The sequence below is a fragment of the Bombus flavifrons genome, chromosome 8 (genome assembly GCF_040668555.2).
Source record: "Bombus flavifrons isolate JBK064 chromosome 8, iyBomFlav1_principal, whole genome shotgun sequence".
Lineage (NCBI taxonomy): Eukaryota > Metazoa > Arthropoda > Insecta > Hymenoptera > Apidae > Bombus > Bombus flavifrons.
Window position 1 is genome coordinate 16,041,708 of NC_138449.1, and position 16,638 is coordinate 16,058,345.

The 16,638-nt window shown below is 47.7% G+C and overlaps 1 protein-coding gene across 1 annotated transcript; it reads right to left on the reverse strand.

Moving 5' to 3' along the window:
* Positions 1–913: 913 nt before the first annotated feature.
* On the reverse strand, positions 914–13,489 carry LOC138182472 (protein Star). Its single transcript, XM_069118361.1, has 6 exons — positions 11,761–13,489; positions 6,362–6,553; positions 4,453–4,666; positions 3,616–3,780; positions 3,305–3,496; positions 914–3,151 (listed from the first exon to the last, which is right to left on the reverse strand). The coding sequence occupies exons 1-6, from the start codon at positions 11,832–11,834 to the stop codon at positions 2,966–2,968; spliced, it is 1,023 nt and encodes a 340-aa protein (XP_068974462.1). The 5' UTR covers positions 11,835–13,489; the 3' UTR covers positions 914–2,965.
* Positions 13,490–16,638: the final 3,149 nt, after the last annotated feature.

The window sequence follows — 16,638 nt, forward strand, 5'->3', positions numbered from 1 at the left end:
CGGTAATTTTCTCCGCTTGTGTCGCGAGAGGCAACGTATAAAATTTCACGACGATCCACGACGTAGATAAATGTGTAATAATACGGTGAGTGATAAGAACATTTTAATGAAACAACCGGCAAATCGCCTTTTCCCTCTGACAAGTATTTCGTCGGGATGACGGATCGCTGGAGCGTTCCACGTTTCCCAAGAAATTTCTCGCAATGAGAATTTCTCTTCCCGAAATTTCCTCCCGAAATCTTGTTTGCGCGCGAACTTGGACGATCGAACTCCCGACGATTGTAAATTATTCGTAAAGCACACGGAGGACTATCGTTAAAGAAGGATCGTAATCTTCGATCCGTGTTTTCAACGAATCGAAAACCTTCCACATCGAATCGTAATTGTTCCTTCGGTGAAAAAGAAATCGCTGGGAAAAGTCAAGTATAGCGTTTCCAAGACGGTTCTCCGTTTTCTTCCACTACCTTTCAAGCGTACGTACGAGAATTGCAAACCGTAGAAACATTCGTGAGCTACGTCGTTCTATCTTCTTCGTAGAACGCTCGAGGCGACCATCGAGACCGTCGAGACGATTCTCGGTGCGGTAGAAGGCGGTAGAAGGCGTATTAAAAATATGATCCGCGCGATTTGTCGCTAAATTGCCATATTTTCTCCGATGCATTCGCCGCGTGCGATAGGAGCTCGGTCCTTGAACGTGCAAACAGTACGATACAAGTAGCGTCTCTGTTAACTTTACTTTAGTGGTTTGCCACTTTACTATTAGAACGGACCTTGTAAACTTTTCCCACGGAAGACAAAGAAGTGAGAATTGGCGTGGTTCTGGCCATAGAATGGAGCAATTAGCGCCGTCTATCGAACGAAATTTTCCACGAGTAGCGGAGGACGGGTGAGAAGCTTAACGAAGACAGTAATTTTTCAAAATTACTAATTTTATTTTAAAAAACAAAAATACACTTTTCTTCATTAGAATATAAAAAAAACACGAATTTCCAAAATATCCACGTGTATCATTCTCCGAAAGAATCGGTCCGCTTCCCTCGGAACGAAATAACACGCGTTACAAACATCCTGTTCTCGGGGTGCTTTCGAGGTGAGAAAAAAGAAAACAGCTGAAGAGGACGCATCTCTCGACTGGACGATCAGGGAGGCGGTGGTTGGCAGACCTCCGATAACGTAAGTACAAACGAGCGAAACCCGTACGAGTGCGTGTACGAGTGCGTACGTGCGCCTATATGTCGGATAATTGCAAGCGCAGCTCGTAATTCTCGACCAGACTGACAGCGACGGGTCATAGGTCGTAAGGCGTATTATCGTATACCGTGTGTGGTATCTGGCCGAATACAAGCCGAACATCGCGAACAACGAACGTTCCATCGAAATAGGAACGATCCGTTTCCCTCGATCGAAACCATCGGACGAGACGCTGGTCGAAAATAAATTGCCATTTGCTCGACACCGGTGGCCATGGCCAGACGACCGATAAACCCTGCTAAGTTTATCGCGAGAACAGCGTAACTAAGTAATCGCGCTCCCTGTAATCGGGTATCGTTTTGCTGAAAGCGCCACGCTGGACGCGTTCGCACCACCGGAGTTCCTCCGCTCCTACGGCGGTCTTCGCAAGAAGCGTAAGAAATCGTTTCAACTCGAAGAACGTTCCTATCTAGGTGGAATTTTTTCGTTTCTCGGAACGGCAAACTTCACGAGATACGCGAAGGTCTTTCGTACAAAATGGCAAAAGGTGGCCAACGACCGTATCCGTATCCTAAGAGAAAATAGAAGGAAAGCGATCGCTTGCTTGCGGGTCGGAGAATAAGCCGTAGGCCAAGAACGGCAAGGACCATCGTGAAAAATCAATAAAGAAAGCGAGCAGATGGCAATTTTGAGCTCGAATATGATTGGTGTCGAGTAACTTGGAAACCCTGCCCGCCGCCCGCCGCCGCCGCCGCCCCCGCCCCCCGCTCCCGCCCTACAATAAAGAACCTACTTTATCCTGGTCGTAAAAGCAACGACTGCTGGGATCCTACGAAAGACTCGATAAAGGGGCACGGCAGAGCAGCCCTTGGTAAGGAGCAGAGGACAACCAGTTCGTATCGTATCCTAGTATAGCTTAGTTAAGTATCGACTTACGTGCTAATAAGGCCCGTGGTGTAGGTAATCAAATCCATTATCACTGTGACAGCGTTCGTTAAATCGCGAGTAACGATCGTTTTTGGTGGGTACTAGTAGATCACGATGCTGTCGATCTTTGACAAAATAAAGTCTACGTTATTCGTAAAACGTGCCAGTATCGTCCTGATCCGACGCTGGCTCGACGTTAGATTAAAACGAATCTACGCTAAAATACGAAAATACGAAACTAAATACGCTTGTTTCTCTTGAGATTCTTTTCCTTCGTTCGCCGTAAAGCAAAGCGCGTACGAGCTTGTCCGCGCCAAAAACGACGATCGATCGATCGTTGAATCGTACGTCGGAAGGAGGTTCGACGCCGGAGACTCTGGTCGATCAGCGTCGTTGTGGATAACTATACTTCGGGGAAATAACTCTCGACTCAGTCTTTGTCGCGGAAAAAAAGATAAACGAAGAACGAAGAAACGGCTAGTCTGTTCGTCGATACTAGACGCGTATCGATGTATACAAACGGACGAAAACGAAAAATCTTGGCCGTTCTACGAACCGATACGCACACGCTCGGTAAGAAACATATTTTTATAGAAAATAAAAGGTACTTTCGACGACGGAGTTCGTGTCCCCTTTGATTCGACGACGAAGCGAGAATCGTTTCGACGACCCAGATTTCGTTCGATCGTTAAAGGAAAGTCACGAACGCCGTTCCGCCAACAATTTTTCATTTACTCGAAAGAAAGATATTTCTCATCGCTGTTGGAGCCCGTGTGTTTGTTTAAAAACGCACGAAGGAACGTAGAACGGTGCTGTGTCGGTGGAAAGCAAGCCTAGTCAAGCATGTTCAAATCTTAAGCAACGCGTTGTACAAGAAGATCAAGTTTGCGGTGTCGGTCGTGTACATCAGCTTGTATCGTCTGCTAGTCATCTTATCGATCAGGCTTTTCGTCTCGGTTTCGCTATGGTGAGGACTCCAGCGAATAGACACTACGGATATCCTGGTGGTCTCCCAGGGGATCGTGTCCAGAACCTGCACAAACACGATCAGCGTGAAAAGAAAATATTTTCTTTGGACGGTAACGATCCACTCTGGTCTCGTCCTGACCGTCCAGACAGAAGAAAATATCGTAAAACGTATTGGATACGGAATTTCGGAAATACGGAAATGCCTAACGACGGTTACCTGACTGTCTTGCGCATCCGGACTATCTAGACTCAGGTAATCCAAGGTAGTGGCACTGTACGCCAATAAAACGCTGTACAAAGGGAAGCATTTCAATCTCGTGGTCGGGAAACCTTCGTCCGACGACACGAGGCTATTCGGCCCTTCGCCCAATTTGGTAACTTGAACCTCGGATTCTTGATGATAGGTAATCTGAAATTAGAACGAGCTCGCGTAGAGATAAAAGTGTCGTTGTAGGTAGATAATTAACGAGATTTATCTGGATCGGTGGAACAGATACGAGTCAAAGAACATTTCGAAAATACGCTCACTTCTTTGGTATCCTTGTCGGTACTGAGGCAAGCGTGAAGAACTCTGGTCTTTGGATTTCTGGTGCTTCTGTGCGCCTCGAAGAAGCTTCTGGGATCGGTCAGGATCAGAACGCCTCTCCAACTTAAGTTACGTTCCAACCAAGCCGTACTGGAAATGGCACCTATCTGCGAGAGGAAATAATTCGTATAATTCTTAAATAAATCTCGCGATAATATATTATCCGCGTATCCGAATTCTAGACAGGCGATCTTTTCTCCACCTACTCGTTTCTCCGACTACCGTCGCGCGTGCTCACCACTTCGAGAGCGAAAATTCCAACGAAAATACTTCAGACGTAAGAAATTGATAAAAATAAAGGAAATTAATAAAGCCGCATCGACGCGTTCGAATCCTTTTCAGGCTCTTTTATCGTCGACCCAAAGCATCGAACGCGCGCACAGCCAACTGCTTCGTGCCATCTCCTTGTTAGCGGTAGTTCTATTCGGTAGAAATTCAATTAGTCGTCGAGTGCTCTGACTGAAATTTCGACTCGATAAATATAGTCCCGTTTAAATATACGCGCTACTTAAATATTATTCTAGCTAGCCGAGTGCCGAATCAAAATATCGCGTTAAAATAATCAAAAAGTACATGAAACCGCTTGAATTCCTCGCTCACTCCTATAATAAGACAATAAGATCTCTACGAGACGAAGCTCGACGGGGAAACAAATTTTCCTACTTTGACCGATATTCGCCGCTTATTAAAACTCGGGAGGAAATCAAGCTTGGAGGTAAATTAGCTGACGGCACTCGTGGCCGTCGTCGGCCAAACGAACGAGAAAGATCTCTCCTTACCCTGCTGATGTACTCCACGTACACGCCCTCGCGTTTTCCCTCGGTCAGACCCGCCACGTACCTCTCCTCCGTGGTTTGAGTGGCGTTCGACGGATCCTGCTGCGTGGTCGGCTTCAATTGAACCTCTCTGATGTACGCGACTAATTCAGGATTGTCCATCGAGACGCTGTTCAACACGTAGTCCCTGGTCATGTTGGCGTCGAACGCCTGCCTCCTGCAATGAAACGTCCGCTTTAACGTAAGTACACACGGACGTCCGAGCTCTTATTAAGCCCGGCATGTACACACGTGGTTGATGAACTGTTTCTCGTTTAGGCCGTGTGTACGTTCTATTGACGGACGTTCGAACGCCTCCGCGAATGTGTCTATACCCGTTTGCTTATCGAGGAAGCGACGGCACGGACGTCGAAGCTCGAAAATCAAAGTCTTCGTAAAAGTTTCGAACAATCGGTCGAACGTATCGTTAGACGGATCGTTCGATTCTTGCGCGGAAGTTGAGTACATGTCGGATTTAGCGTAAAATCTGATTCGCTGGAACTCGGAGATCCGACGATGAATCGCGATTACCGTGGGCTACGTTATTCGCGTCATCCGCGTCTATCTTTATTTTACCGTTGTTACGTTCCGCCGTTGCATCGAGTCAACGATGAAACGACCCGAGTATACGTAGACGATCGCCAAGAATGCGAGCTCTTTAATATGCAAATATTTTCGAGCACGATGCAGGTACGTAACTCGTGGACGCTCGAGATTAAAATTCAAACGAGCACAGCGAGTTAATTACGTTGATTAATTAATAACGTTCGATATTAATAGCGATCCTGTTTCAAGTAAACGTTGAACGTTCTTTCTTTGAAAGACCCGTGTCGAGCGGCCTTTGTCACGAGGCTCCGAGGGAAAGGATAATCGTCTCGAGTGACCTAGTAATTAACTTCGTTTAAACAATCGTATTTCTTTAACGCGACTGGAAACGTGCTCTCTGTAGATCTCCAGAGATCAGGGACTGGCTGTTTCATGCGTCTCGAACGATATCGACTACTCGCGAGGTATCAAAGGTGTTTCCATACATTTTTTTTATCTACTCTGGCATTTACACGCCAATATTACTTTTTATATGGAAAACGATGCAACGTCGTCAAAACGAAACGACGTAATTAATCGTATCTCGCTCGAAGGCAAACAACTTGTACGTCGCGTTTGTAAAGTATATTTTTTTTTCTTTTTTTTTCTTTTTTTGCCTGCGAGACGAATCGCGTCATAAAAGTATAAATTACGAGCCAAATTACACAAATACCTCGTCAATCGGCGTTAATAACAGTTGAAACGATCTTTATCAATTATCCGGATTACCCGTGTTTTGTCACTCGAATCTCGATGAAAGCCTGCGACCAAATATTTAACTTTCTACGATAAACGAGCTCGAAAAATGGCCAGACGACCGGTCGGTTTCGCGATGGACCAACACGCATGCGTAATTGTGGTAGACATCAATCGAAATCAGCGATACGGTTCGCGATTTGTCGTTCGTTTTTCCCTGATTGCCATAAATTGACAATGTGAATTGCTGTAAATTTCGACGAACGGGATACAGAATATCGAAAGAGAGAGAGAGAGAGAGAGATACTAAACATTCTCGCTGGACTAACGGGGATGGTGACGATAGCTTCAGAAGTATCGGAGTTTTCCATTTTACGGCGTTGTAAAATTTGTACGCGGGTATATTTACGCTTTTAAGGTACGGGACAACGAGGGTACGAGAGGAACCGTACTTAAATTTTAAAGATCAACTTTCATATTTCTTAAACGTACTAAACGGAGCGACAAACGAGATTAAAGCGTTCGCAGAAAACGAGCAACGACCGGATACTCTTTTCCTCCTGTTTTTAGCTTCGTGTACGAAGAAACTTACCTCAAGGCCGCGGCCTCGCTCCAAACGAGGAGCAAGGACATGGCAGTGGAAAAAGCGGCAAGAAACGCCAAGCAGGAGGCCACTCTTCTCCACCAGCTTTTCTTGTAGTTTGTAATCGTGCTCCCTGACAGAGTCGATCCCGTGGGTGGCTGTAGAACACCGGTGACTGGGGGCATCCCTGTAGGAGCCATTCTGCAACCATAAGACCGTTTACCCTCGATGCTCGATTACGTCGTACCGTAACGCAAAGAAAAAAGCTTGAGAAACGATAAAAATCCGCTTACGAACGATCGTTCGCCGGAATATATTCCCGAATGGTACTTCCGATCGAGGAAGGTACAGGATCAATCGGAAAAATCGAGTCGACTGAGAGGAAGAGTTCGATCGAATCGAGCCAACGGTTCGTAACGGTGCTGATAATTCAACGTCGTAAACCGTGGTATAATTCGATGCTTATTTCGTACCTAGGGAGAAGGATGATTCGTCGAATCGTACGCGTGGCGGTTCGTAAAAATTTTACGTCCCTTTAAATTCTACGAGAGTTTACCGTCGTAAACGACTGTGCCGTAGACCCCGCGGCGTCGACCTTTCGATCTGTTATTTCCTATCTACGAAAGAACGACCGGAGGAAGCCTCGAGGGCTTCGATTTCACTCGATCTTCGCCAAGCCTCTATTTAAGAGTACTATTTTGAAGTTCGTTCGCCGTTTTCTTCCCGAATATACCTACTCTTTATCGTTCCAACGACCAAGGACTTTCGGCGCTTGGACGAATTTAAAAGGAATATAAATGTATGTAACGCGGGAGGATGCAGCGAGGGAAGAGATGCGACGAAAAGGAAGAAATAGAAAATAGAAAATAGAAAACAGGAGATGCGGAAGCGAAGAAAGACCAGAGCAAAGGATAACCTTTCGACGAAGTCTCTCGACACGCTCTATTCATCTAGTCTACGGAGTTACGGAGCCACTTGCGAACCACTTGCGACGCGTGCTGCCTTACGTTAGTTCGCACCGCGATACGATCGTCGCGTGCACGAGGCTTCGTTGCGATTTGACTTAATATTCACCGTGTTTAAATTCACCGGGGAACCAGCTGCTTGCATAGGTACGTACCTCGCAGCGCTGTAATAACCAGATAACGGGCACGAGATCCTGTTGCAATTCGAATTCGAAAGGGAACTCGATCCGAGCGCGGGAAAGGACGAGCACTGACCGGGGAGAAGGTAAGATTCTCGAACAGTTAACTCATTCGTCGCGTTATATCCGTGGTAAGCAAAGTATTCTGTCTCTCTGTAATTCCAGTTATTACCGTAACGTCAAGCTCGACGACTTTAAAATGAGAATCGTTTCCAAGAGTGGAAAATTCTAGCCGGGTGTACTCTTACAGAAATCGTTCTATCCGTCGGACGAGTAAATTCAAAGTAAATTTACCCTGCCAGCGTAGTACGATATATCTACGTCTGTTCGTTTTTTTCATTCTCTATCGCGGCGACGAGTGTCGTTGCATGGAGTTTCACGCGACGCACCGTGCCTCGAACGATTATTACAAGGCAAGACGTACCCAGTCGACGCACGCCATAGTCGTAAATATAACCCGAAGAATCGTCCCGCTGCATAAAACTGCGATCGACGGGCAATAGCATTTACCGACTACGCACGAGTGTACACGGTCGACGCGGACGTGGCACGAAAGAACAAACCGGACGATCTACACGGAGGATATTCATCTACGCGGAAGTGAAATCGACTTTTTCGATCGAGATTCGAGACGATCCGGTTTCTGATGTCATCCGTGTTACGCTCACCGTGCGAATAGCTAAACTTTCACACGATGCCGTAACGCAACCGCATCTTAGCTGATGCAACTATCTTTCCCTTGCAACGTGGCCCCGTTTCTCCATCGATCCAGGTGATATCACGATATAATATCGTTACGACTTTGATATAAGGCGCTATAGAGCCGTTCTAACTGCGAGAAAATGCCAATCGATTCGTTCTATCCTGCAACGTGCTCAAAATCACGCGATATTTTCGCCGGCGAAGCTTACCACGGACAAACCTTTGGCCGTTGAGTACGAAGAGAAGCAGAGATTCCAAGGTTATCGTCCAAGAAACTAACAATTTCAGTTTTCTTCGCTCGCGATCTCGTTACGAATTTTGCTAATGGAAATGTCACGCGTCGTTGTGCAAAGATTTGTACGGAGAAATCGGTTTGTACAGAGAGATTTATCGAGGGAATTTGATCTACCGTCGAACGAAGACCCAGAAATCCGAAAGGACGACAGCAACAATACGCTCGGTTATCGGTTGTCATTTCTTCCCAGCGATGTTCCGTTCCTTCGTAACAGATTACGTGTCTCGTTTACTCCATTCAGACTTCGTTTCAGCAATTTTCTTCTCGTCTGTTCGAGCGAGAGCACCGAGGGAAGGACGACGGTCGGTCGAAGCGAGCCTCGTTACGCGGAAGGACGTTAACGCGGAAACGGTGTTACCTCGCGTTGCAAAATGAAAGAGACTAATGGGGGGAAAGTAAGTCGCGAGTAGCGACGAACGTTTTCTATTGTTTGAACGGACTGGAAAGTCGTCGTAGACAATGTTATTCGACCAGAACACGGAACAAACTGAATTTTTAAATCCGTTGTTTTAGAAGGAAGCTCGTCTTGGAAGTAACTACGGAACTCTAGCGAATATTACAAAAGTTACGTTCCTTCCGCCAGAGAAGTCTTCCAACTACCAAACGTTCCATATTCCGGCAATCGTGAAACAGAAGCGCAGACATTCGAGCAATCGTGCGCTTTCTAAGCGAGTTTCTGCAACTCCGGTAGCCACCGATCGGAACCAACTTCCGCGTATCCACCCACGCGCAAACCTTTGGATACGATATTCCGCCAGAAGAATACTAACCCTTCCGTATCTGTGAAAGCCACGTATTTCGATATTTGCGAGTAAACCTTGTTTCATACGAAAGACGATAGAAAGAAATTTATTTCCATGTCTATCCTACGTCTCGTATCGTCAACTCTCGCAAACCGATTTTTACTCCGAATCTTTGGACAAGATGTATCGCGCGTCGTTTCATCGCATATACGCCTTGGTTTCATAGGATAAGACGAATCGATTCAAAGTAGCGCGCATCGCGTAAACCACGCGCTTTGTCGCGGCCTAATTTCCTCAACGCGACGGTAGTTAACACGTCAGAGAGCGTTTTACGCGTTGAACGCTCCCTGAATCAAACGACCCAATTTTATTGCCGAAGGTCGAGCGCCTTGCTTCGATTTTCGCATATTCCGTGCATCGCGTCTCGACTTCATCGTTCCGATCGTCGATCGGCGTACCGAGTTGCGAGTTCTAGCGCTTAGGGCGACGACGAAAGACGCGAACGAACGGAATATAAAAGGTAGACGAGGCTGGAAGCGACAGATCGCGTCTGTCGACGGTAGCTTTATGCTACGATCGTCGGATCGATCGGTCAGGCTGCGATCGTTACTCCGACGGTGAGGTATAAGCAAATACGAGTATGTACCCAGGTCTGTTTGAATAGCGTTGGCAACGTGCATTGTCCGGTGGTCGTGGTCGATCCAACGTACGCGAAATCCAAGTTGTTTCTGCCGTGATAGTCGTACGGCGAAAAAGAGACGAAGATACCGTTTCAAAGAAGAATATAGTAAACGAGAACTCGAACGCGGTTAATCGCAGATAGAGTCCTTCGACAGAGGAAGCGTCGTCGAAACGCGTACAAAAGTTGACGCCCATTCGCGGAACTGACGCGATTGCGACGAAAATTGGAGCGGCGACATTTCGATTATCAACGCGTCGTGGAAAACTCAATTTTCCAAAGTATCGCGGGGATGTCGCGCAGCGAATTTGCCGAGCTCGATTCAGCCGTACGAACCGCGTGACCGTATTCGATTGCCGTTACGCGCACAATATCCGATCAGAGACGACGTTTTGCTACCGCGCTTTACAAACGCGATAATAACGATCGCGACGGTAATTTTATCGAGCCTGTTCGCACGTAAGTTAATCGTAAATGGGAATTTTGCGACTCGCGTAGATAGCTAGCGACAAATTACGTAGATTCGAGCCATTAGACGCGCGTCCCGGTTTTCGCTCCTACTACGCCTTGTGACCTTCGCAAAGATCGCGAGACGTATCAGACGACAAAGCGATAGACGAACATTTCTACCGTACGTTTCGTGACGCGCGCTACGATTATGGAAGATGATAGATATAAAAACCTGAAACGATACGGAAAATTCACTTTGGAAGACCCTTTCGTACTACGTTATCATTGGAGACAGAAGAAAGAAATTTATTCGAGCACGAAGAAGGCTCTATCCTACAACGGAGCAACTCCACCATCGGGAAGAAAACGTCGAACAACGACGATTATTTTTCCCATTTCCCCCCTTTCTATTTGGCCGGCTCGTTCCCGATTGACTTTTTCCGCGTATTTCCCAGTTCCAATGGATCGATGGCCGTGGAACCGAGTCACGAAATATTTACGAATTTCTTCGCGAGGGGAGATATCGGGAAAACGACGTTTCTTGCGATTTTGCCTGGCAATGGTATCGACGTAAGCTCCATTCGTCGCGACCGGCGTAAACTCCATTTCACGGTTGTCCGCGCTCAAAACGGTAACGTCGTGTCGAATAGAAATTTGGAAATCGGACAGGCGTGTGACCGACGCAAAGCGCGTCGATTGAAAAACCCGTCGAAGGTGAAGACTACGAGGAACGTTTGGCGCCATTTCTCATTCAGAGATTTCTGCTCGGTCGAAACGATTAGTTAAGCGCGACGCAGAGAGAAATAAAATCACGGTAGAAGGAACAAATTGGAAGGAAATTGTTCGTGTAAAGAGGAAAATCGTTCGAGAAGCACGGGAATAAGAATCTGAGAATTTACGAACTGGAAGATCTCGTTGTAAATATTCGAGCGAAAACTTTGAGCTTAAAAAGAAGAGAGGATAAGATAAGGGAAAAGCGACTTATTATCGTTGATAATTGTAATAAAGAGATATTTGCGCGAGTAAACGATACATCGATATGGTACGTCGGTGCGTCGGTAAAGGAAGGACGTAACGGAACTTGTTTACTCAAAAGGAAGTACAGCACACTGCGAACAAAACAAAAGCACGAAAAAACGACGTCGACGTCAGTGAAAACGCGGCTTTCTACGATATCGCTCGTCTCCGTCCCAGTCTCCGAATCGTGCGTATAACGCGCACAAACTGAAAACAACGATCTCGAAGTTAGTTTGGAAATGCGAACTGGTCGACGAGGCATCGCGGCGATGTAATATCGAGCGGAAAGCAACGTAGATCGTGGACGAAAGGCGGCGGACAAGTTTCTCAAACTCTCCGAAATTTCCTGCAGTTAGCTGATGTATGTAAACTACGTACTTGGCTTTCACAGGTTCCATGCCGATCCAGAATAATTCGCCTGGCGGGAAGGAAGGTTCAACGGCGTACAACATTCACGTGGCTCTTGTCTCGCATCCCGTCCGTGACGTGACCGTCGCCCGGAAGACATCGACCAGGCTGTATCACCAGGCCGACCTCCTGCACATCCTCCTCCGTCGATGCCTCCGCGTCTCGCCAACACTGCACTCGGCCGGTCGGATTACGTTTTTCTTCGCGCAAGATTCGCACGTTGAAACGATCGTCGATAAAAGCGAGTAGAAGCGTCTGCTCGTTTCGCGACTCGTCGAGACTCTCTCTCTCTCTCTCTCTTTCTGTTTACAAACCGCCGGATTTTCTGACGCGCGGGGAAAAACGCGTCGACCGTCGCTCTACTTTTTCCCTTTCTCTCGCAAATCGATTCACGAAATCCTGAAATACCTCCGCCTATCGTACTTGGAACGCGTCGTCGTTTCACTTCTTCACCACATCGATCATCGCGAAGGCAACTACCGTCTCGATCGGAGTGAAAACCGCGTCGTTAGAAACCGGCCCTTACGAACGTTCCCCTCGATCCTTGTACAGTCACGTAACTTTCCTCTACGTATATGATATACGTATACGCGAGACAAGCTCGCGCGAGCGTATCGACGAGCGTACAACGTCCGATCGACTCGCGGATTCGAGCAGCGTCGAGGTCGAAGGAGTCGCGGGAACAAAGAGAAACGGCGTTTTTAAGGCGGTGAAGAGAGCACGGGTCCGTAAGCGGAATCACCGAAGGAGACGCGGAGGAGCGCGCGTGTGTACGAAAGTTGATTAGCACTCGGTGTGCCGTAGAAGGGACGGGAAGCAACGAGCGTGTGTTGTCGTCGAATGTCGCACTGCAGAGCGGCACACGATCCACAGCCGTCCCTGTCGCTTCTTCCCTCCTTATTTTCCTTTCTTTCTTTCGTTCTCTTTCTCTCCTCGACTCTCTTTCCCCCCTGTTGCCTTTTACTCGGTCTCGCTCTCTTCTCCCCCCCCCTCTCGTTCTCTCACTCGCTCGCTCACTCACTCTCTCTCTCTCTCTCTCTCTCTCTCTCTCGTCGTCGATCCTCTCCCACTCGCGCGCGTTTCGCCGGCTGTGCGTCCCGATTCCCGGTGCAGACACACGACGACCACGACGACGATCACGACCACGACCACGACCACGACCGCGATGACGATCGGTCCGTTTCGCTGGCTAGTGGCTAGAGAAACTCGGCAAAAGCCGCGCGTCGCTTCTCTTCTGTCTTCTCCGGCGTTCTCCTCTCGAAGAAACACGCGGCCGTCGCTGCGTGCGATCGACGAGGCACGACGACGATTCTTTTCGTTCGCGCGGAGAAGGAAATGCAAGCGTATATGCCCGTCCCGTGGCGAGAGCCGACTGCCCTCCAGCACCTGGAACGGCTGACGGTAACCGGGTACAATGCCTCCTATATCGAGTGTCCTTCTTTAAACACCAGCCCGCCATCCGTGTCCTCCTCGTCTATCCCCTTCAATCTCGCCGTCCCTCTCGCTCGCTTTTACGAGGACATTCCGTGCTCTCCGCTCTCCTATTAACGACCAGGTAGAAGCCAGTGGTGCTCAATAATCCCATACGACGTTTCTCCTACGGTGTTCTCCGGTTTTGCGTAAGTACGTACGTAGGTAAATACAGATACGTATTGGGTCTGCCAGACCCAAGACCAAGCGAGTCTTTCCCTCTTCGCTGCCTTCTATCCGCACGGGGTGTAGCGACTCCGGTGTAGCTCGTGTCGAAGGGTCACGCGGCCAGCCTCTACGCCGTTGGTCATCGCGTTCTACGCCTCGTTCCACGTACATGTCCGGTAGCGTTCTAAAGGCGTTATCGATCCTGCGACTCGTACTCGTAGCCGCCTTTGTGTTACACGCTCGACGGCCGCAATCCCGACCGTCGCGCCGACGAGAACGGTCGCTTGGTTTCTCGATCGATCGGATAGGAACGTGTCTCGTGGCTTTGCCAACGATCGTTGACGCTTTCGAGTAACGATAGAGAGACCTGTGTGAGAGGCACCGATTCCGTCCCAGCCGGTTCGATTCGTCTACGGTTCGAGGCTCGAATCGTTCTTCGAAAGACGAGAGCAAGTTTGAACGATCGCTCGGACGAAAGATCATTTCGATGGGATCGCGCGACGGTTTCGGTCAATCGAAGGTTGAAACAGTTTTTCGTGATTTTCCTTGTACCTTTGACGTTGTAAGGAGAATACTATAGAGACAGTAGGTCCACTTTGGGGTCGTAGGGTTCGCGGTTGTGGAATATTAAGTTACTCCGATGGAAGAGCAAGTTTGCCATTCGGCATTTTAGCTCGGCGTTTATTTTTTACGTTACAATATCCCTTTTAAGAGTAACTTTTCTGGATAATGGAAAGATAACAGTTTTTTTTTTAAACGTTGTTTAAACGTTTCGTTCGGCGTACGTACGTCCGTGAATTCTCCTTGTACGTTAAACAGCAAAGCTGCAAGATCAAATTTCGTTTTTTCAAGCAACACTCGAAGAGACTCTTTTGCTTTCCACCGTGCGATCTTCGTTTTGTAAACAAAGCGACTGGAAAGTACGCTGCTAGGCTTACGATTTAAATCGCCAGGAAGAAATACACGCAGACGGGCGCTTAAGAGACGGCATTTCTCGCGTCGAACGTCCCGAGAAACGGCTTCGTTTTCAGATCGATTCGACCGAAACATCTTGCTCCGAGTCTCTGTTTCCTCCGGACGGAGGATATCCGTCAAGGCAGGGCTCCGTACACGGCCGATCGCCGATGCATTCCGACTCGAAGCATTTTTATCGAAGCGCGACTGTACCTGTCGGACGGTATTTCGATAAAACCCATTTCTCACGAGTCGGAGACTATTCTAAATTAACCATCCCGGTTGATTGAACGGCAGAGGAACGGCCACCTTCACCGAGTTCCACTCGAGGCGTAACTGCAAAAATAAATGGGCCGCGCCGTAAATAATTTCTCGGCCGCAGACTCCTCTTTAAAATAGAAACCTTCTTCGGGTCCTTGCTGTGCAACACCGTCTTTTATACCGATGTACAGCACGTTTCAAAAGTTGCAACATTCTCTCGGAAAATGTCTCGAAGATCGATGTAAGATTCGACGAGGAATAGGAAACTCGGCCGCTATTCGACAAAAAAAAAATAGGAAAACAGAATTTATACGAAAGTCGTAAAAGCTATCGTTTATTCGACGATGGGAGACCGGTGCAACGCGCAGGGCTCGCGACTAATCCATGGAACACCTGGTAGCCCTAACGAAGTAACGTGTCGCTGGTGAAATCTGAAATTCTTCTACGTACGTTCGCTCATCGAATAACCGCGTACAACGGAAGGTTAAATAAAGATCTATCGCCTCGCAGAACCCATCTTTAACGCGTCCACCGCGTGCTTGTCGTTCCTAGTTGACACATAGCCCTTTCACCGTGTAGAATACGAATTAAAAGCCACGAACTTCGAAAGAAAGGATTTCACAACGTTTCGAATAAAAGTTTTATTGCCTATAAATTTCACGATGAACGAGTAATATTCTGCGATATAAAAATCGACTTTATATACACGTCGTATACGAAGATTACGCGTCAGCTTATCGGGATATCCGGAGAAGGGAGGAAAAAGCAGGCAGCCAGAGGTTAATCGCGAGAACAACATTTCGTGGAAATAACGGTTTAATCGTTGGCAGAGGTAGCCGGAGCACGATGTTCATCGAGGCACGACGAAAAGAGGGTGCGAGTTATGCGCGCGAGCATGCACGTCGAAGAGGAAAAGTCAGGCGTTGCACAGCGTGAAAACAACGGGCGATCGAAGTGAAAGGAAGAAACAACGTCGTCGAGTTATACGGTTCGAGCGTAGACGACCGTGTGGGCGCATGCAAAACGCGAATTACTATTGACCGGACAGGACACGCGTGTGTACGTATAACGGAAGCGGCAACGGCAGCTGCGATAACAACGAGAAAGTTGGATGTCGGGTTTCGATAGCTTTGACCAGATTCCCCGTTTCGATGAAACCGAACAGAAGCAAACCACGTCGTTGTTTCTTAGGTGCTGTTTATCGTAGCGTGGAAACGCCTGGCCGATCTCAACACCGGCCGAACGTCGCTCGAACACCACCGTTGCTTCATCCCGCGTTTCCGTCGTCTTTTCCACGTCGTACGGGAAAAGAAGCGAAGCGAAGCGAAAAACCAAGTAGCGAGATCTCCGGACGAGACAATAGCCGCTGCGATAACGAGAGAAAAATATGGGCGCTGTTACGCCTTTCAGCGTCTTAACAACTCCTTCTCGCGACCACGAAACGAACAATGAAATACGGTTGCGCTTTCATCCAGGCTTTTTCTTATTATCGAAGGAAAATATTTGATTTTATGACAGGAGAATATATGGCCTTAGCGACGACGCTGATATTAAAGATAATGATGGAAAAAAGGCTGAACTCGGATTACCGTTCAACTCGAATATCGAATATTTCACACTCTGAGGGATAAGGTCGAAGGTAAAATTACTTTTTGTCGTTTATTAACGACCAGAATTTTTTTTTTTTTTCGCCAGTATCTTGCTCTCTTTTCCTGTCCGGATAGGCGAACCTCGAACGTAACGCTGCGTCAGATTAAAACGTACGCGAACGATATATCGCGACTGGAAAACGAGAGAGATTCGTTTCGATCGTTTATGACATTGAAACAAAAGCGACGAATAATCGCGTCCCGTCGCGTTCGAAGCGGAACAGTCCGATGAAAACCGAACGAAAGAGTCGAGACGTTATATTGTACGTAGCTCACCCTCGGTCCGATCTCGAGGATGCAGATGGAATCGAAGGAAGAATAGGGTCCTGGTAAGAGCGTTCGATTC